Source organism: Melopsittacus undulatus, chromosome 3 (genome assembly GCF_012275295.1).
Source record: "Melopsittacus undulatus isolate bMelUnd1 chromosome 3, bMelUnd1.mat.Z, whole genome shotgun sequence".
NCBI classification, from domain to species: Eukaryota; Metazoa; Chordata; class Aves; order Psittaciformes; family Psittaculidae; genus Melopsittacus; species Melopsittacus undulatus.
Window position 1 is genome coordinate 8,707,704 of NC_047529.1, and position 21,346 is coordinate 8,729,049.

At 43.5% G+C, this 21,346-nt stretch overlaps 1 protein-coding gene across 1 annotated transcript in view; it reads left to right on the top strand.

Annotated features, from left to right (window-relative positions):
* The first annotated feature begins 1,153 nt into the window (after window positions 1-1,153).
* The window catches only part of PCSK2 (proprotein convertase subtilisin/kexin type 2), a 106,858-nt gene continuing 86,665 nt past the window's right edge, over window positions 1,154-21,346 (top strand). Inside the window, exon 1 of the mRNA XM_034061057.1 lies at window positions 1,154-1,348. Within this exon, the coding sequence (XP_033916948.1) occupies window positions 1,154-1,348 (195 nt within the window). The remainder of the gene's footprint in view (window positions 1,349-21,346) is intronic.

Genomic DNA, 21,346 nt, shown 5'->3' on the forward strand with positions numbered 1-21,346 from the left:
TGAAGTCTCCCTCTCCACATGGAGATGTTCAAAACCTACCTGGATACTTTCCTGTGTAACCTGCTCTGGGTGTCCCTGCCTTGGTGGGTGGGTGGGTGGACTAGATGATCTCCAGAGGTCCCTTCCAATCCTAATGATTCTGTGATACCTTGATGTAAACTTGCACGTTCTGTACCCTTTGTTTCCACTTGGACTTTTGCAGATGGCAGATTATTTTTTACAGTTCCCATCCTCTTAGGTGCTACCACCTCTGAAATCCCAGCAGCACATGACTGCTCCCCATCCGTGGCTGTCTCATCACAGGGAATGCCCAGGTACTTTCCTGTCTGTGCTTTCCCTGCAAGTATTTGGGGATTGCTGAGGCAGCCTGGAACCCTGCGGAGCTGAGCAACTTTTTAGCCATGAAGGCTAACGATCAGAGCAGAGTTGGGGTCCTGGGTGTGAGGCTGTCCCCAGCTTTGTTCCAGGACTGCCTGATCCCAGCCCTGGGACAGGCTTCTGCACAAAGAGGGCTGGCAGCGCCTTGCCGTTTGCCCTGTGAGGAACTGGTGTGGGGTGCAAGCTAGAGCGGGGAATGTAGGGTTGCTCCCAACTTTGTATTTGGTGGGCTCAGAGGAGAAGCTGGGTGCTGGTGACTGGTCCTTGGCCATGTGTTTTTGGTGCAAGTGTTTATCCCACCTTGCCCTAAAGCTACCTGCGCATCGGCTCCTGCTCTGGAGGAGCCCCCATCCCCACTGGGAGTGGGGACATAGGGAGCTGCTGCGGGTGCTGAACTGGGCTGGGTAATTCGGGTGTGTGTGTTTGACAGAGGTGCGGGAGTGGTGTGTAGAGGCGGGTGTAGGGGAGGGGTTAGGAGTGTGTGTGTGTGCAGGGGGGGTGTCAGGGGCGATCCTCCCCGGCCGTGATTGGCAGCGCAGCGATCTCCCCTCCCGGCGGGAGCTTCCTTCCCTCCGGCCGCCGCTGAATTAGCGCCGAGGAGGGGCCGGGAATGCAGAGCCGGCAGCGCGCACCCCCGAGCAGCCCCCCCGCCGCCCCGCTCCCCTCCTGCCGCCGCTCTCCTAGCGTGTAATCCCCGTTTATCCCTTCTCCCCTTCCCCTCGCATCTCTTGGGCGCTTCCCCGCCCGTCCGCCGCCCTCCCCGCAGCGCGGGGCCATGCCGGCGGGGCCGCCGCCGCTGCTGCGGGGTGTCCTCCTTCTCCTCCTCTTCCTCCTCCTGCTGCTGCTCTTCCTCAGCGCCCCGGCCCGCGGAGCCGTCTACACCAACCATTTCTTGGTGGAGCTGCACGGCGGGGGCCAGGCGGAGGCCGAGCGGGTGGCGGCGGAGCACGGCTTCGGCGGGGTGCGGAAGGTAAGCGCCCGCGCAGGCTCGGGGCGCGGTGCCCTTCGCGTTGGGGTCCTGCCGTGATCAGACCCAGTGTGGTCCTGCCCAAGACTTCCCAGGCGAGGAGGGACGGAGCGGGTGCTTGCCGCCTGTCCCCGCATTAACCCCCCACTTCCCTAGGGAAGTCGAGGAGTAGCGGCGCTGGGAGCCGTTGCCAGCACTCCTCAGGAGCAGCACAGGAGGGTGATTTTCTTGGACTGGAAAGCAGAGGAGTTTCCCACATGGTAGCTCGGTGCTTTTTGACTTACTATGTAAACATCCTCCAATTGAGCTCCCATCCTCTCGGTGCTCGGGAGTTGGGGCTGGGGCTGCCCGGGGCTTCCTGTGCGCGGCTGCGATTGAACCTGCCTGGAGCACTTAAAAATAGCCCCATCGCCATGGAGGATCTTGCCCGCAGTTTAAATGAAAGGTTTCACAGGGGATTGACACTCGAGTTTGTGAGGCTGGTGGCCTCTTAACGTTCCTGTTATTCTGCTAGAGAAGCAGGATGCACCAACTTGAAGGAGCTGCTCTGTGTGAAGCATGATGAGCAATCAGTGCTTGTCACTAATTTATGTGAGTTGGGAAAGTTCAAGTGTTATTGAAGGTGGTTTTCTCTCCTGAGGTCCCAGGAAATCCGAGGTAGCCACAGTGGTGTGGAGTCTATTTCCAGCTCCTGGGGAGCCCAGCTCCACTTGAAATCTCTCCCATTCAAATAGTTATTAGACCTCTCTATATTTTAGGGTACAGTCTGATCTGGGCTGTAGATGGGGAGAGGCTAATAGAGTGCCCTGGCCAGTACAACTCCTGGCAGACTGAATGCCCAGGCAACACTGGGCTTGGAGCAGCATGGAGGGAAGGGAGCCACAAGCACTGCTTTAGGGTTTCATCTTCCCCTGGTAGTTATGCAATGAAAGCCTGATCCTACTTCCAAGGAAATGAATGAGAATGGTACCCTGAACTTGGATGAGTGAAATGGCTTAAGACCTTTATTACAAAAACACATCTAAAAAACTGAAAGAGCATGTGAAGTGAGGCTCCCTGCCTCGGGCTGCCTTGTCTCAGATCCAGTGGGAGCTTGTTAGAGAAATGAGGACAAGATCATTTTTGCTTTGACCACTGCCAACTCCTGCTGCTGATAAGATGCTTTTGTCTTGGGCTCACAGCCTTGTCCTGATAGTGACAGAGTTGGGCTGCTGATGCCCATGGGAGAGTATCCATTGTGGGGATTAGATCTTGTTACATGAAACTTAGATACGCCTTTTTGGGCAACAGTTTTCTCTTTTTATTCCCCTCCTGTTTTCCCTCCTTCCTGTCATGGGGTATCTGACTGATAAGGCCTTACAGAGAGGGAAAAGTTCTTTTCTGCATAGCTGGATTTTGTATTACTTTTGCTAGATGCTTTCAAATGATCCTGTGGCACAAGAGACAGGGGGTGAGAGGGTTTTGCAGAATGAAGAAATGCAGCTTCTGGGCTGTTGCAATCCTCTCCCCTCCACTGTGCTTCTCCCCAGGGTGGCTAGGGCACATTAGGAGGTGCACAGCTTCTTCATGGAAATCAATCCCGCAGAGCAGAGAGCTGGAGGAAAGTCCCTCGGGTGTGCGAGAGGAGCGTACCTGCTTTCCAGTACATGCCGCGGGGGGGGCTGCTTCCCGTGGCCACGGCTGCCTCTAGGAACGGAGCAGAGCAGAGCCCTGCTGTGAAGTGCGTGTGCTCGCAGGGTGGGGGGGCCGGTGGTGGCTGTGGCTCCTGTACATGCTGTCCCAAGAGGTTTTGAGGTTACATCATCCCAGTCCCTAAAAAGGCAGAAAGCCTCCCACCCCTCCTCCACAAATGCGAGTGGAAATAGCACCCTGCTAGCTGCAAGGCAGTAATTTTAGGAAATAGGAAGTTCGTGGGGTTTTAGCTGTGTTGGAGGATAATCCATGAGAGGCTGATAGCAATCCCCATTCTGCAGGGGAAATCTGTAACGGGGTTTGGGTGGCGATAGTGGGCTGTTAACAAAAGCTTGTGCTATCTATACTCCAGTGTCTCTTCAGTATTGCTGAACTGCAGAGTCTCCTGATCTCTTTTGCTATCATCAGGCTTCTCTCTGCTTACAGCCTGCAGAGTCAGCTTGCATGGTGGTGCAAGGCAGAAAGTTGAACGTGGTTGTGTGTGTGTATGGTAACAGAGCTGTTGATGGTAAACTCTCAGGGGAAAGTAGCATGGGTAGGTGTGCTGTCTAATGAAATAGTCAAAAAATAACAGACCCCCCAATTATACCATAAGGAAAAGCGATCTCTGTGTACTTCAGTCACACATATTGTTTGGGTAATATAATGAGTTATTTACTTAAACCAAATCCAGTTACCTTCACCCACCTGGGAGAAGAGGTATTGTCTGAAAATAATCACCTTTGTTTCGGTGCAGGGACTTTCCCATTAGGAGCACAAGGGCTGATTCAGCTTTTTTCTGTGTGTGGACTTAAGACGTATATGAGAGGGATTTCTTCTCTGCATGCATTGCAAACCACTCTTAACGTGACCATATGGGAGCTGATTTTTAAATTACACGTTTTTAGTGCATATGTTTCTTACCTAATAACAAACAATCTCTGAGCAAGTGAGTGTTGCATTTACTTAACAGCAGATTTCTGCAGAAATACAAGAGAAAGCATTGCCTTGAAGATTAATGTTATGGACTCTGAGATGCACTTTCTAATTGATTCTTTGGCCATGCTTCCTACCATCATCCTGAAACCACTACAAGACTTAGGTGGGCTAAAATGTGCACTTTAAATTCAGTGCTTGATGAATTGATTCAGGGGTTGGTACTTGTAAACAGGTGCCTGTGTTTAGATCTGGGATCCTAACATGAAGAGTCTCAAAAATACTGATGAATTTTCTTTAACCTTTCCTGAATTAATCCCAAATGACCTCTTTGTAACTCTCTGCTCTTTGATTCTTTTTTTTTAACATTTGCAATTTTTCAATCCATTTGTACCTACCAACATTGATTCTATGTATTCCTGGTGAAACAAATACTGTGATGAAGAGTATCCTTTCCTTAAAATGGTTAATCTTCCTATCTTCGAGCACTTAGGAGTCATGGGGATGTCCTCCTAATAGCTACCTGTGAGAACTGCAAATGGAACAACTTTCTTTCCCCCCCCCTCTTCATTTTATTTGCATCCTGGCATGGTTGCCCCCAGAATACATTTCTTAATGTAGGCTGAGAAAGCTGCTCTCTGACCTTGCCTTGCAATTCTTAATTCATTTCTAACAAGGGAAGTTGGAAGAAGCCTTTGGAAAGGTCTCCTAATTGGAGATAGAGTTTAGGCACCTCTTTGCATTTCATCAACACCGAGACTGAGATAATCTGTAGAATGCCACCACAGCTAAATATTCCTCTTCTGGTAGCATTGAGGTGAAGGCTTTTAAATAATTACCATTCAGTGGCTTCAGATCTTAAAATAAGAACCAAACATGGATTTCAGAGCATAAAGAATTTGATGTTTCATGTATTACCTGATCACTTCTCCCTCTAAATCCCAAACCCCAAGGTCCCTCTCACAGCTGTGACTTCTCTGCTTCCTGTTTTTGCTCAGGAAGCTGCTGGTTTGAGGACCAAGATTTCTGGAGCTGTCCAGGAATTTCTGGATGAAACATTGGAAGCTTTGGGGTTTTTTACATTGTGTAAATTCAGACTTACCAAAAGCAAAACTTAACAGATAAAGAAGCTGTATTTCTTGCTGCAGCAGCCCATTTCTGTGCATCTAAGCTGGAGCCTGTGAGCTGGGCGTTGATGTGCTGGGGAAGGCAGATCAGGAGGCAGAATAATGGGTTTGCAGCCTTGGGAGCTCTTTGCAGGGGTCTCTTTCCAGGATCCTGGAAATGTCATCCTGCATTCCACACACTAGAGACAGGGAAGTCCCGTCCTCTACAGAGCAGCCCCTGAATCTGGAAAGGAGCTGCTTGCCTGGCTTGATATTTAATGTGCCAGGCTATGCTTCTGCATGCCCAGAATGCACTTTGATGGACAGATGGGATTCTGTCTGTGTAAAAATCCTGGTTCTTCTGTACATGTGTTTATAGAAAGAGGAGTTTTTCTTACCCGGGTTTCTGGCTAAACCTCTGTGTATATATTTTAATCAACCAATTTGTGCACATCAATGGTGGTCCATGCTTTACAGATAAACATGCCTGTGTTGCCTTCACCTGAGCTGCTAACCCAGGCGCTCATGAAAGTGTTAGTTCTGGCTAGGTGAAGGCAGCATGGAGGATACAGACATGCTCCAGTGTGGAAACAGATGCTGAAGCAATGGAACATCCCATGCAAAGAGGCAGAAAGCCTAGACCTTTCCATATGGGCCCACTGGAATCCAAGGACTTTAGATCATGCCTCAGACTGCAGTGTTTCCATGCACTAATAGGTGTTTAATAATTAATTAGCTTTGTGTTTTATGCTGGCCTAGAGGAAAGGATGTTTGCTTCCAAAAGTAATCCTTTATTATAGAAAAAGGAAAACCTCTTAGAAGGGACAATGTAATTTTTTTTGAGGAAACCAAGAGCTTTAATTTCCTAGATTTCACTGTTGCAATTCTGTGTTACTAAGAAAAAGTAAATTCCATGTGAATGCTAATTGTGCAACTACTGAGATTTCAATAGGTCGCCTTGTCATAACAGCAAATGGTTCAGCTTCCAAGAGAGAGTCTTGAGCTGATGTACTTAAATTAGGGGGAAGATGCAATTAGCTAGCAGGAAAAGTCTGATCCTGCTGTGGGAAGGCACACTGCTGGGTCATGATGGAGAGCTCCTTTCCCAAAAAAGCCCTGGAAGAAAGTAACTGGGAGATGCAGGGAGAGCAGCCATCTGTGATTGAAGGGATGCTCATCGGCTCCTCGCAGGTGGAGTCCAGGCGCCAAAATGGAAAGTCCCATTTGCTCCTATTTACACTCAAGAGGAATATTAGTGGAATTAAATGAGAGTTTTGCTGTGCTTAGAGTTTATCTCATGCGTGGGGGTACTTTGGTTATCTCAAAATGATGCTTTTTTGGTTTGGGAGTTTTTATTTGGTTTTACATTCTGCCTTGGATGCAGAAAACAAATCTCCTGTTACTTAAATGTACTTGCTTATGCATGTGAAAGCTGTAAACTGTCAACAAGAAGAATGTAAAGCACAGGCTCAAGAGCATCCCTAACCCAGTTTCTGTAGAGCTTTCTCTACTGGAGATTCAAACCAACTGCTTGGTGGTGGTGGGTGCTCTGTTTGAGGTATAAAATAATTACCTTATCAGATTTTTATAGCATTTATTATTTGAGTGTGAAACATGAAGGTCAGACTCCCCTGCTGTAGATCCCTGCTGTAATTGCTCTCTTACTGTTTTGAATACATGATGTAGTCCTGTTTCTCAGCAAAAACATGCACATTAAACCTTGCTTTTACCGAGAAGTTTTGTTTTGTTTGTTGAGCTACAGCTCAGTAAACACGAAGATCCCAAATTCTGGCTATTTATAAAGCTCCTGCATTTATAATTTTGTTTATTCCATATTGCTTGAACTCACTGGCAAAATTGAACATGTGGTAGAGACCCAGGAAATGCGCTGCGAGTAATTCTTTTTTCACTTGTTTTTTTAATGCTGCAGCCCAGCTGGGGATGCGCAGTTATTTGTTTTCATTTAAATTATATTTAGTTTTGCCAGTATCAAGGAGAAAAATAGAAAGAGAAAACATAATGAAGAAGTGAGCAGTAGTTCCAGAGCACTGTGATGCCAGCACACCAGAACTGAACATGATGTGAAGCAGTCTATCTCCTGCAGTATAGCCCCGGGTGCCTGCCTGATGAAAGCTTCTTGTGGTGTGGTATGAAGCACCAGGGACAGCTTTCAGCTTCATGGCTGAGGGGCTTAAGCAGTTGAGAAGCATCAGTGCTCAAAGCATGGGTGCTTGGGGGTACTGCCTGCTCCTTTTCCCACCTTACAAGAGCTGGTGGAGCAGGAGCAGCTCCTCCAGAAGACTCTGACTCCACCAGGCTGGAGCCAGCATCCCAGGCCATCAGCTTCAGGATGACATGGCACCATGGAAACCAGAAGTGGACAGTGGTCCCTGACTTGTTTGCTAGAGCCTGTGCTCCAGAGAGTACTTGTGAGTTGGGGGAACTACCAGCGGAGCAGCCACAAGTTCTTTGTTAAGGTGCAGGTTGGGGCTTTCAGCAACCTGGTGGTGCTCCAAGTGGAAGGTGTCTGCCCATGGCAGGGGGGTTTGGAACTAGCTGGTATTAAAGGTCGCTTCCAACTCTGTCCGTTCTGTGATTCTATGTTTTGTAGCAGGAAATAGTCTGTTGCCATATACCATGTCTCCTGGTGTGCCTTTTCCTAGTTTTGTGAAATCCCTTCAAAGTATTTGATGCAATTATTTCTCTCCTATGTACACCTCTGTGTAAATGAATCATGATGGTTTATGGAGATACCTGTGCCATGCAACTGAGGTTCAGGATTTGCACCAGGAGAGATGGGATTAATATATAGGAAACAAATCTCTGTCAGTTCCTTAGCTATTTCTGACCTTGCCATGGAATTTATAGTCAAAGGTGTCCCTTTAGTATCAGTAGTAGATAAACAAAGATCATTAGTATGGCCCTGCTGTCAGTCTGGGATCTCCCTTTAACTTTCAGGCTAGTTCTGAACTCTACAACATCCAGATATATTAATTCTTTGTGTTGTATTTTGTGATCCCAGATGCAATGGCTCTGTATGTGGCCCTACTTGAAGCTCTCTTCCTCTGGTTAGGTTTTTCAGGTGTTAAAAGCACTCTTAGGACCATTTCTAAGAAGCAATATGGGTATCTACTGGTGTTAGTCTGCACCAAAGTTGAATTTGTTCCCTGACTTTAGGATGCAGAGCTATGCAGCAAAAAGATAACTGTTTTTGTAGCAGTACCCTCTCTTGACTTTGTTTTTGCTGTCAGGCCAAATGGAAAGATCCTATTGCCATGCCTACAGCCAGACCCAGATGGTTTAAGTTACTGCATATGATGAGGTAGAGTGTTCTGTTTCTAGGTTAGCTGTTCAAATTTGGATTAAAACTCTAGACAAAAATAAATAGTCAATTCACTCTCAGCTTGAAGTGCTTCCATCTGAGAACCTCTGCATCCTTGGCATTTGTCTGTTAGCAGGCAAATGGTCCCAGGGTCTGACAGCTCTGCTAGGCTTGGCTCCTTCTGAAAAGCACAGAGGTGCTTGAGTTATCTCTTAGAAGACCCAACTATTGTGTGAAGGTGGAAGACAGCCTTCTGTCTCACAGATTATGACAGGTGTCAAGATATAACAGCCTACCCACACTTAGAAAACTTTAACTGATATAGTTAGAATGGGAAAATGAACCCAATAGCGGCACTTTTACTATCACTGTAGGAGAACTAATGTGTTTAACTCATTCCAAGTCAGAACAATGGTGGTAGAAATTTCATTTAAACTACAGCTTTTACCAGTAAGACCATGTTAATTAAAGAAACAAAGCAAAAGTAACCCCACAACAAAAAGAAAATGAACAAAAAAGGGGTATCAGACTTCCTGGAATAGTTATACAGGTAGTACTTTGCAGTGTAGCTAAGTAGAAGTTTGCATGTGACCCTTTCCCTCATCCATCTATGGCATTATTCCAATTAAAATTAAACCAGACAACTCAAGTTTCACATGCTTTTGATCAAGTACTTACAAAGTGGTTGCTGAAATGTATGTAGAACTCATTTGTTAGGTAGTTTCAATTAGTAAGTCCTGCAAGATGTCCGTGCTCATGGAAAATTCTGTGAACTGGAAATAAAGCCAAAATGCTAAAATAAATGATAAATTCTGCCAGTTCTTGTTAAAATATTCTGCCTGGGAAACCCTCCTGTGCAGTTCCAGTCTGTAGCATGTGTGGCTAGTTTATGTGAGAGCTGTATTAACAAAGTCAGATCTATTGTTAATGATCTAAAATGTACCCTTGTTCTGTAATGCTATCCTAGTCATCAGAAACCCTGCTCTGTTTTTCTTTCTCTTTCAACTTTTTCAGCTAATTAAATGGGTCAGGTCTCTACAGGATGCTGGCTGCATGGTGGCTATAAATATTGCAGCGAGCAGCCCAGAGCTTCCATCCATCCCTAGCTTCTGGCGGGAGGAAGCTGAGCTGCTCGACTATTTGTGAACCCAGGATTTCTCCAAGTAACCTGAAGCAGTCTGATGTGTTGTTCTTGTTGTAAATCAAGGCAAGCTTTGCATTTGAATCTTACAAAGTCATTGAAAAAGCTAAATCTATACTATGGAAATGAAGATTTAATTTCAGCTCAGTGGTCCCAGGCTGTGTTTTGGGACAGAGAGTGTTGTCCCAGAGAGAGCTGGATTTGGTGTGGTGTGGCCGCCACTCACAGTTATCAGCTAGCGTGAAACCTAGTTTGGTCATGGATTCATGACAGTAGCTCAGAAGTCTAACTCAGCTTGATGCTGGCTGTGTTCAGCAGGTAACGGGAGCTTGGATCTAAAAAAGGGAATTACGAGCTAGCCTGGTTTTACCATTGATAACACTGGGATTATAAACAGATAATTGAAGTAGTGATAGCTCTAGTTTACTTGCTCATGGAGTGAACTGGGAGGTAATGTTCCTTGTCATGTATTGCCTGCCTTCTCAAACAGAACTTCTGTGTAAATGTTATGTTCTTAACTACTTTGTCCACAGAAAGCAAATGGAAGGAGTGACCTTGGTGTTTATATCAAACCAGTGGACAGTGTGTCCCACATACCCATGACTGAACTAGATTATTTACTTACCTACCAGAGCTGCTTTCCCCTAGAGTATAGAACCAAACTGGGAAACCCTGAGCCTCAACAAATACATATTTTGTTATTATTTTTAGAAGTAGAGAAACTGGTACTGTTATTAGATGGGCATTGGATATTAACCTACAGCCAAACATGTAAATTTCTTCCCTTGATGGGTGGTAAAAGAACCTCACCTCTCCCAGTGACAGAAGATTCTCCTTTCTGCCTTCTCATAGAATGGTTTGGGTTGGAAGGGACCTTAACAATCATCAAGTTCCAATCCTCTGTCATGGACAGGGACACCTTCCACTAGACCAGGTTGCTCAAAGCCCAGTCCAACCTGGCCTTGAACACTGCCAGGGATGGGGCAGACACAGCTTCTCTGGGCACCCTGTGCCAGTGCCTCACCACCCTTATAGTGAAGAAGTTTTTCCTAATATCTAGTCTAAATCTTCCTCTGTCAGTTTAAAGCCATTCCCCCTTGTCTCTGTCACTACCTGCCCTTACAAAAAGTCCCTTTCCAGCACAAGCGAAAGGAAGGACTGTGATTCTGAAATCTGCTCTATGAGTGAGCACTCTGCTTGTCACCTACTATGCAACACCAAGTGCAGGAGAAGCTTCTGCTTTAAGGCTTTTAGCAGCAGCCAAGATGTGGTAAATTAGCTATCACCATGACTGGTGGATTCCCATTGGTGCTGCAGGGACCTTATGCTTTACTCTGCAGTTAATTTTAGAACTGTGTTCCAGCTGAATTTAGTGATTTAGAAGTTACTCTGAACCAGTTGTAAATTGGAACTGTCAATTCTGAATTTGGGTAAAGAAGCAACAAAAAGTCAGAACTGGAACACGCTTGCAGGTTTGGAAAAATTGGCTAACATTGGTGGAATCATGGTTGTGGATCAGGAAGTTTGGTCTTTGCAGCATTTCTGCCTATTAATTTTTACATTACCATTTTAGCCCCAAAACTTCACAGTCAAACATACTTTTCTTCACTTAACTCTAAAACCAAACAGCAAGTAGATTTTTTTTTACCTCTTTCTTCTGATGAAAACACTCAATTTCATTCTGCAAAATCCCTTTTCCCCTTTCTAATTGAACATATTTTAGTCATGTTAAATACATTATATATATTGTAATATATAGACAACAATATATTGTAACCTATATTATATTGTAATAATATATTGTATTGTCAGGAAACCAGTGTTCCAGGCTCTAAAGGCTAAAACACGATGAGTGATTAATTAAAAATCCACATGTACCTTGCTCTACTGGTGTAATAGAAGCAAGATAACATATCAGCACAAGCTGGATTGACCACAAGTTCTGCTGGCAATAAACTTCTGTCGATTATTAATTGGTAGTAACAAACAGTAAAGACTTATTTAACAGCTGCCTGAAAGGTCAATGGGGTAGGACCAGGCAGGAAGGGGAAGAGGTGGTGCTGCTATTCTTTCCTTTCACATTGCTACTGCTAGCATTGAGACAGATTTGTGTCATCCTTCATCTTCTAATCTGGGGCTCTTGCCCCCACTCAGTGCAGTTAGTCTGTTGTGGAGTGATGATCATACTGTTGTGTACTGGAGCCGTGATGGCACAAGTAATGGCAGAATTTGCTTCTGACCTGGTCTCATAATAGTGGGGATTAATGACTTTCCCGTGGCAGAATCAAGCAACCTTACAAAAATAAGGAAAACAGCCATATCCCAAGATTTCCTCTTTTCCTTGGCTCCACTGAAAGCCTTTTTCCTGAAGCTTCCTTGCCCTGCTCCTCTCAAGCCTACTATCTCAGATTAAAACAAAAAGGAAGCAACAGTGCTCCCCTCAACTTTAACATCAGGGTTTTGTTTCTTGTTATCCATCAGTTTTTCTCCCATCAAGCACATATTTTTCTCCAGGAATTGACACTTCTCTGAGAACTGGAAGACTTGCTCACTCAGTGTGGTCTAACAACCAAAACCTCCCTGTGAAGTGCTTGCTGTAAGTTGACTACTGGTTGGCAGCCTACCGTTAAACAGGCGTGAATTAAAAAGGGAAGAATAAAGGTTTTGAATAGACAGCTGCATATCTTCTTTACATGCTTGTCAGGGCCAGCATCTTCGCATCAGTGAAATTCACCTTTTATGTGATTTCTTGAGGAGCTCTTGACAGTAACAAACTAACTCTGGTCTGAGCTGCTTTTTTTTTACTTAAATCTTGAATTTGTGAGTTTGGTTTTTGGGGCTACATTAGCTGAACACTTGCACACGGTTGTGTCTTACATGCTTTGTTACCTGAACATAGATGTAAAAGATGCTGAATTGCTCTGCTGAAATCCAGGATGTCAGAGTGTAGCCATGTCTTGCCCCTTTCTATCCTTGAGATACAAGTACCAGTAGCTTGGACTGGGGCACACTGCATCTCAGTGCTGTTTTAAAAATAGCAAACTTTATTTCATAGCTTTTATCTCAGTGTTTTTAGAGCTGATATGACACCAGGCTCCTGTGAGACAGTAGTAGTCAACCTGTTTGGTTACAAGCTTAAAAGGAGAGATGTGTTCCAGATCAGGAGCGAAGCTAAGTGGTCTTTGTTAGCAGTGCTACTTGCTGTCAGCAGTCCTGATCCAGCTCAGTTAGAAATACACCATGGTCACTTAAGTTTTCAAACTCTGAATCAAGCTATTCCTTATGAGCTTTCCCTAAGGCAAATATACTGTTATGAAGAAGAGATTTCCATCATGTGTTATGTTATTAAAACATACTAAAATATTAACCAAATATTTGTTAAAGAGGTACCTGATTACATACATATATATTATATGTGTAGATATACCCACTAATATATGTTTACAATGGCACTTGGCATTTTACAGTTCGAGTTTTATAGCATAGTCTATAGTGCTGCACAAACATTAATTAAATGAAGCCTATCAATAAATAACTAAACAAGTACTTATTAGACTGTGCCATTTTACGTGCAAGGCAACTGAGACAACATTAGAGCTGTAATTGTGTGAGATTCTCTTGATACTAGGAGGCACTGGGGTTACCCAGCATCTCTGAAGATGAGCGTCAGTGTTGGTTCTGTCCTACAGCAGAGTGCTACCATATGAAGCGGCAGCAAGGATGGCAATGCAAATGAAAAGGTTCTGGATAGAGCAACCTTGGAGAGAAGGTTACTTGAGGTGTGAAAACTTTCACAGAATATTATCACCTTGGGAGATGCTTTGAAAACACAGAAGAGCCTTGGAAGAGTGGCAGAGGAGCCCCCTTGCTCCAAGCAGGAGACAGGCACTTAACAGCCAAAGTATTTTAGGCTTTGGTAATAAAATGTAGAATTGGCAAAGTCACTTTCAGGGCACCATCCTTTTTTAAACTGTATTCTTAAAGCATTGATTGTCACAGGCTAGATGAGCCACAGTTATTGAACTGGGTCAAGTGCTGACTGGCTTTCTGGCTGTGGTGTCATTTACACTGCACACCTGAGGAGCAGTTCCTTGATGTCACTACTGACATGAACGAGTTAAGAAAGTCTGGAGGAAGTGCCTGGAAAGAATGTCTGAAGTATAATTTCTGTTTGTCTTTTGGTTTTTGGTTGTTGTTTTTATTTGAGGGATGCTTCTGGGAGGGTTTGGGGGTTTTGTTTTGGGTTTTGTTGGTGATTCTGGTTTTGTTTTTTACTAGGATGAGTAAAATTCTCCCAATGTGTAAGAATTTAATTTTGTGCTACTGATACATGTTTTAAGAAAATGTAATTGATTCAACTTCTGTTGGAGTTGTATTTATTATTCTAAACCATGAGTGTGTTTGTCTGTTGTGTGTGCGGTTGTTATGAAGCCCCATAGCTGAGTGATTGGAGGAGGCTCCCTAATTTTCCCAGTGGCCATTTGTTGCTTCTGAAAACACAGCTGTTTGATGCCCACCGTGACTTTGTGCAGTGTTGAGCTCTAGGGTTCTTGTGTGGTTTAGTGATGGTCTTGGTAGTCCTGGGGTCATGGTTGGATTTGATGATCCTTAAGGTCTTTTCCAGTCTAGTTGATTCTATGATTCTATTCTTCCTAGTGCCCAGGGCTTGACTGGGGGCTCTTCTTCCAGGATCCTCAACATCTACGTAAGAGGACATAAGTGATTGCTAGGCCTTCACTTCAGGCTGTCAGCTGAACAGTAACAGTCACCTATTCGAGATAGTGACAATCTGGATTAATCCAGACAGTCCAATGCAAGTGCCAGTGTATAAGGAAGAGCATTCTTCTTCAAATCTGGAAAGTATCCTGCTTTCAACAGTGCACGTGGTAGAATCAGTAATGGGTTTTATGGTTACTGAGGAGTAACAGAGAAATCTCTCTAAAATGCACAGATCCATTCACATAAACTAGAATAACTCTTTTAAAAGCCTCAAATGGCTTCTCCAGTTCACTGATAAAACTATCAGCAAATCCACGCTCTTGTCGCTGATACCTTAAATGACTGTTATGTGCTTGCAGGATGAAGATCTTCAGTGACAAACTTAACAAGATAAATACAGTAAAACGTTAAACTTGTGTGATTCATTCAACTGCAAATCAAATTCCAAATATTACAAACTTGAAATCAAACTAATGGAGCAGTGTTTTGCGAGCACTTGGAAAAGCACTATGTGTGATACTGTAAGAACAAGACTGATGAGAAAACGATGACTAGACGTCTAACATTGGAATTGATCTATCTGAATGTGGACAACAGTGCTCCCCTTACAGTCTCTGGAATGGAAGAGGTGCTTCTGGGGCTCAGCTCTGCTTATTTTAACATGGCCACCTAAAGTAGGTCAGATGAATCATGCTTTAGAAGTGTATAGCTTCTTTTTTATCATGAATTGTGTGGGGAGTTCAGATGAGTTCCACATGAACAGACAAGACGTGTCATAGCAGTCCACAGCTGGTTCCATTTCTTCCATTTACTTCCCTATATTTAATAAAACCCTCATGTCCAGCTGTTGGGAAGATGCATTGACCTTGTGGTTGCTGCTTGCAAGAGGGACTATACGAAAGGCTTTGTTCTGTTTTTTGGATAAATAAAATCCAGAGATTTTATTTCTATGTTCTGCAGGCTCTGTGGATGTTACATTTGACTTCACACTGTTCCTAGAGGAGTAGACATTTCACTGGGGGCATGAGGGAACATTTCAGAAACCATTGGAAGCTACTTCTGCTGGCTTCAGATATCATAGAACTTCTGAAGGAAGGTGGCCAGGATAACAGGAATACAGAATGATCAATATCCTAAATAACAGTAGCAGGTAGCCTTGTTACCATGTGTATTACCGTATTTCCACAGACTTCTGGATCTCTCAACCAAGTAGTCACAATCCTTTCTTATTACCACCACCTCCTGCTGATTCCCCAAGAGGTGGTTGGACATGTATATGAAACAAAGTTGGAAATACGTGTAAATATCTAAGGTGTTTCAGAATTGTTTTGCAGGAGAAATGTACTGAGTGTTAATGGCTTGATTTGACAAGATTCATCTGATGATGTTGTAACATGAGGTTGACATTTTGGGAGTGTAAAAGCCATGGCTAATACCTCCACCAGCCAGTTTTGTCAGGACAATTGGATTAAGCTTTGATGAAGGCAGCTAAATAAGACACAGGTGCAATGAGAAATGAGCCAGGAAGACTGAATCATAACACTTAGACCTGGACCTGGCTGTGCCAGTCTTGAGGGCTCTTTGGAGATTGTGCAGATCCCTAGCTCCACCAGAGATCCTTATGCTGAGCCTTCAGAGTAATTATAGCACACTAATGAGAAAGTGTGAAATCCCTGCCTGGGGCTATGGGGACACAGTGGTCTGGATTTCATGTTGGGAAGGCTCTGGCACAGCTTTAGTCCTCTGTGCTATTTCACATTTCTACACCAACGTTTGAATTAATCCCTTCTTGTCTGTCCTTTGTTCTGTGTTATTTCGATGCCTGGGGCTGCCTGTGTTTCCAACTGGCTCTACTCTTACGTGGCCCTCGTCGCTATAGTGAGTGAGTGCTTTTGACTTCAAACTTGGCTCCCATCTGTGTATTTAAAAGTAAAATGATTTCTAATGCTAATTGGGGTGAAGGAAAATGAGAGAAAGAGAGTTTAAAAATTCATATTGAATATTTATAAGCATCTTCAGTGCATTTGGTGAAACTGGGATGAAAAGGTTTCTAAAAGGTTTCTAATTTCTGCTAGGAGGCACTTCGTTGCGCTTCAACTATAATGGCAACTGAAGCAGTAGGGTCTGTAGGGCCCATGAAGGCTCCATGTACATTTACTCATGCCAGGTTTAGGTAATGTTTTCTGTTGGTGTAATTACTGAGCAGTAATGGGATGAAAGAGCTCACCTATGCAGATTTATGGCCCCTTTCAAAGTCAGGAGCTGTGCTTGGGTTCTGGTGGTAAGAGATGTTGTGTGTTTGTATTTATCTATTTTAATTTGCAGGGTAGGTATTTTGTTTTTCCTCAGAGCAGACAAAGGGTTTCTTTGGCACCAGTGCTTGTTGGAGCCCTCATATGCCTGGTCACATATTCGTACAAAGGCAGGCAGCCATGGGGAGGGTCTTTGTCATCAGCCTGGATGGATAAGGGCTTTCTGTGACTCGTTCACTGAAGGATCCATTTATGCTGATTTTGGTGACAGTCAAAGAAGGCAACCCAGGGGTAACTTGTTACACATCACCCTTTGCTTGTATTTTAAATGATTTTGCTCAAAAGAAAATTGTTGCAGAACATTGTCTCCGTTGGTAGCTTGGGAGAGGAACTTTAACAATAAGTTGAAATAAGCCAGTTTTAGAATATTACCATATCAAGACGAAATCATTGGAAATTATACAAAAAGGCTAGGAGTGTAATGTAGGGACGCGGCGTTATGTGATACACCGTGAAGGTTGGCATAATAAGACTAGAGATCAGTTCCATCAAAATAGAAGGGGGCAATCAAATCTGTTGTTAAGCTCTTTGTGAGCACCATGAAGTTGTTTGTGAGGTGTACGTAGATAGAGCCCTGAAGTCAGTCAGTAAAATGTAATGTCGAAGATAAGGGATCAGTAAATTTGATGTTAAAGGTAGGTCTGGGAACCAAGTTTCCTCTGCTATTCATGTTCCTTTTGTCACTTCTTAAAACTTACAGGGAGACATTATAGCAGCCAGAAGAAATGCCTTGCAGGGGAGAATCGTATCTGCCTGTTTACAACCTTTCTTCCCAGTGGCATCTAGGGCAGCACAGTAAATTTCTTGTTCTTTTTTGTTGTTGGGGAGTATTTGTCACATGTAAGGAGGGGAGTGCAGAAAGGCTGTGAACCGTGGGTTTAGCTTAGTTATTTTTATTTCAATGGTAATTGTGCCTGGGCTTCTCTGGTGGAGCAGTAATCTGAGAACAGCCAAGATACCCCAGAGGTATTGGTACTCTGCACAATGCGAATTGTTATGGAATGGTACATCCAAGCCATTTTGCTTTCCAGCTAAGCTTCTTCCATTTAAAGAGTCTTTCTTTCCTCCTTTTAGTTGAAGGCTGAATTTTCAAAAGTTATTTTCTAGTCCACATCCTTTTTAGGAAGGAGCTTAAAGAGGATTTCATCTTTATATAGAGTTGTTAGTAACCACAAGGAGGTTGCAAATCTGAAGGAGAAAAGTGGGTATATACGAGTTTGCTCTACTTGCTGTGTCCCATTTATGAAGCTGGTTTTGCTTGTATGGATTTTTCACCAGTAATTTTATATTGAATATTGGAAGTAATGAAGTGCCTGTAATTCCTGAGGTTCTCAAGAGTCCTATTTTGTATTGGTCCATGTTTATACATCAAGGCAATAGTAGGCCCTTTCCTAACTCTAAATAATCCTCCTCACTTGAAGTACTTTCCAGTGATTAGTTATCTTACATAATTACTAATTTTCTCTGAGGACAGGGAGTTTTTCTTCTGTCTTGCAGAAAGAACCTGAACCACCAGGCTGAGTGCATCATTCTTCCATGTTACATTCTGAACCTGCTGCTGCTGAAACAGGAATTTCACTCAAATACGATTCCAGCTTTACAACGAGAATATTACAGAGTAGCTATTGCTGGTGACACTTTGGAGGGGTTTTTATGTACAGGAGCCCTTCTGTTTTCATTTCACTTCATTACATGCACTGTTCATTTTGCTATTTGCTATTTTGCTCTAGCTTCAAATCAGAGTAGATCTCCTGGAGCAGCTAATAGCTGGAATGTAAACCCTGCTGGGAGCTGCCTGCATCCTGCCACTTGGTTACTGCAGGGGAGTTACTGGCTCAGTAGCAGGAGTTCATCAGAATGGGAGCACTTCAGTGGTTGCTTGTGGTATTCACAGATCTCAGCGCAAGATCCTCATCAAAGCATGTGGCATTTTAGGCCTTTTGCTGGTGTCTGACTTCTCCTTTGTGTGCATACATTAATTTTAAGGATTAACTGCAGAGTTTAGATTCTTCCTGCAAATTGTTTGGCTTCTGCTATTAATTATTCACAATCTATGGTGTTTGATCATGTAGTATTTCAGGTATCACCTTCATTTAACTGCCTTCCATCTGTCCCCCCAAGTTTCATTGAATTAGTGTGAAAATGAAGACCATGTGAACTGTAAACTGAGTACTGGGATATCTGTGGAAAGAGTGGAATAGTCTCAAAGTTATTCATGATTTTGTCCATAAACCTGGTCACTGTTGTACTGACTGGGATTGGCCAGACTTGAATACACCAGCTCTAGAAGTTTACTATGTAATACATTGCTTCATTCTAACTGGCACTTGAAACTAACCCTGCACAGAAAATGAACCGTGGATGTGTTGTGTATTCCCAGATACTTTCAAAATTGCTGAGAATATTCCTTAATGGAAGAGCATCAAGAACAATATTCGACTGGAATTGATTCGAATGGTTGATAACTGAGATGAAAAGAAGGAAAATAGCCTGATTTCACTGGGTAATTGAAATAGAGGAGTAATTGAACCACAGCTTGTGCTGGGTGTAGTAGTTAGCACGCGATGGATTTCAGGTTGTAACTGATCTGGCTATTTAGATGTTTTTTTCCCTGCATATTTTTAAAGCATAGAGTAATGTATTCAACGTGGGGAAAGGGCCTTTTCCTGGACAGTCAGGTCTACTGCTGAACTCTGCTTTATGGAAATACCGGATTATCCAGTTGGTAAAGATGCCAGGTATAGGCTTTTTAAACATAAATCTGCTTTTTAAAGAATGACCTCAATCCAGACAGAATTATAAGATGCAGCTCTGAAGCTGGATGTGAAGCATTGGAGGCTTCTCTGGCCACTGCCATGAGCTTTTAAAGCCTCATTTCTCCTTCTGCTTCAGCTGTTGTATTCATGTATGTATGGAGCTGAAGCAAGATGTTCTGATTATTTGCCCAGAAAAGCTCTCCAGTCAGCCCTGCAAATCAGCTCCAAGGAACCATTATGATACTGATGAAATCTCCTTAACCTTTGATAAACACTTAAAAAGAGGTCTTTATATTGAAACAGAATGCTTTGATTTTTATTTTTTTTAAAGTAACTTTGCATTTCTGTATTATGTATCATATACAATGGAGTTCTAAAAGCGAAAATGAAAGGCTTTGATTTCATTGATGTTAAATGCTTCAATTAACATAAAAAAGGACTTTGTTGAAAAAAATCAAATCCTCGCATACTCTATTTTTGGACTGTGACCAAATTTTAGGCTTTGAGAATTCACTGTGAATCTCCCATTCCCACACTGCTCTGAGTGTATGCTATAATGTCTTTGCAGAACTGCACTGGGCCTAGTGATAGATTTAATGAAACAGGAGATAATTTTGTAGGAGGAAAATGATATTTGTGAACTGTGTATACCTGTATACAGGAACAGTATCTGCTTTATGGCAGCAGGATCCCGCTACCCTTATTCAGCCCAGGTTTTCATAGTGCATATCTCAACGTCAGTCTCAGTTTTTCAGCAGAGAACTTTGAACTCCTGCTAAGAGGTTTACATTATCATGAAATGTAGATAATAGAAAGGAGAGGAACAGGGCTGTCACAGATGCTCTGGAGTATCTCTTTTAAGTAGTTATTTTGTATGCAGGGCAGCCTAACCTTTGAGGTTGACATGTTCACAGTATTAACGTACTTCCCAACTTTTAAAAGTGAAGCTTAGTTTAAAAATACAGTTACTTGCTTAGATTTCTCCAAGCTTCTTCAGGCTGGAGAAGAAAAGGCTCAGAGGAGACACTGTAACAGTCTTCCAGTGCCTAAAGGTGCCCTATAAGAAATCTGGAGAGGGACTTTTTACAAGGGCTTATAGTGACAGGACAAGAGGGAATAGTTTTAAACTGACAGAGGGGAGATTTAGATTAGATGTTAGGGAAAAAAACATGCTTCCTCGTGGGGGTGCTGAGGCCCTGGCACGGGTTGCCCAGAGAAGCTGTGGCTGCCCCATCCTCGGCAGTGTTCAAGGCCAGGCTGGATGGGGCTTGGGCAAGCTGCTCCAGTGGAAGGTGTCCCTGCCCCAGGCAGGAGGTTGGAACTGGATGAGCTTTAAGGTTCCTTCCAACCCAAACCATTCTGTGATTCTGTGACTCCATGAAATGTTCAATGTGAAGCTCCCTGTTAAGCTGAAATGGAGAAAAACCTGTAGAATTTGAGATGCAAATGGAGGTTTCTAACTGACTCCTGAAGTGGGTTGCTGAATTCCTAACTCCATGTCTTTTAGCCTTCTCAAAGCTAAATGTCTGCTGGCCTTCCAGTCACTCTCTGCCAGTCCTGCAGAAAGAGAGATGCATTTAGTAATGGACTTACAACTTCCTTCCCTGGTACGTGCTTTAGGTGGGGCTGGCAAGTGTTTGCATGCTGCCTAAATGTCTTAGGCATTAAAGCTGTACAAACCTGTTCCCACCTGGTCACTGTGAGCATTCTGTTCTCTTAATATTCTTCGTATGTTCTATTACCTGGTGTTCAGAAGAAATTCCAAATACCATGTTTTTCTGAGAGTGGAAATCACTAGTTTCTGCCTTACTGTTCACAGCATCAGCTCAGGCGCATTGTAACAGCTCAGAAAGCACTTGTGTACCGCCTTGTTTAGCAGTTGCTGAAGGATTGTTTGTGGTAGTTTCAAGTCATTTACAGTTCATTTTGTTCTGGCTGTTTTAGGATATGATTTGGGAAGCTCTTCAGAAACACTGGCATTGTTATTAACCTTAAACATAAGGTGAAAATAGTACCAAGTGTGTACAAGTGAAGTTAC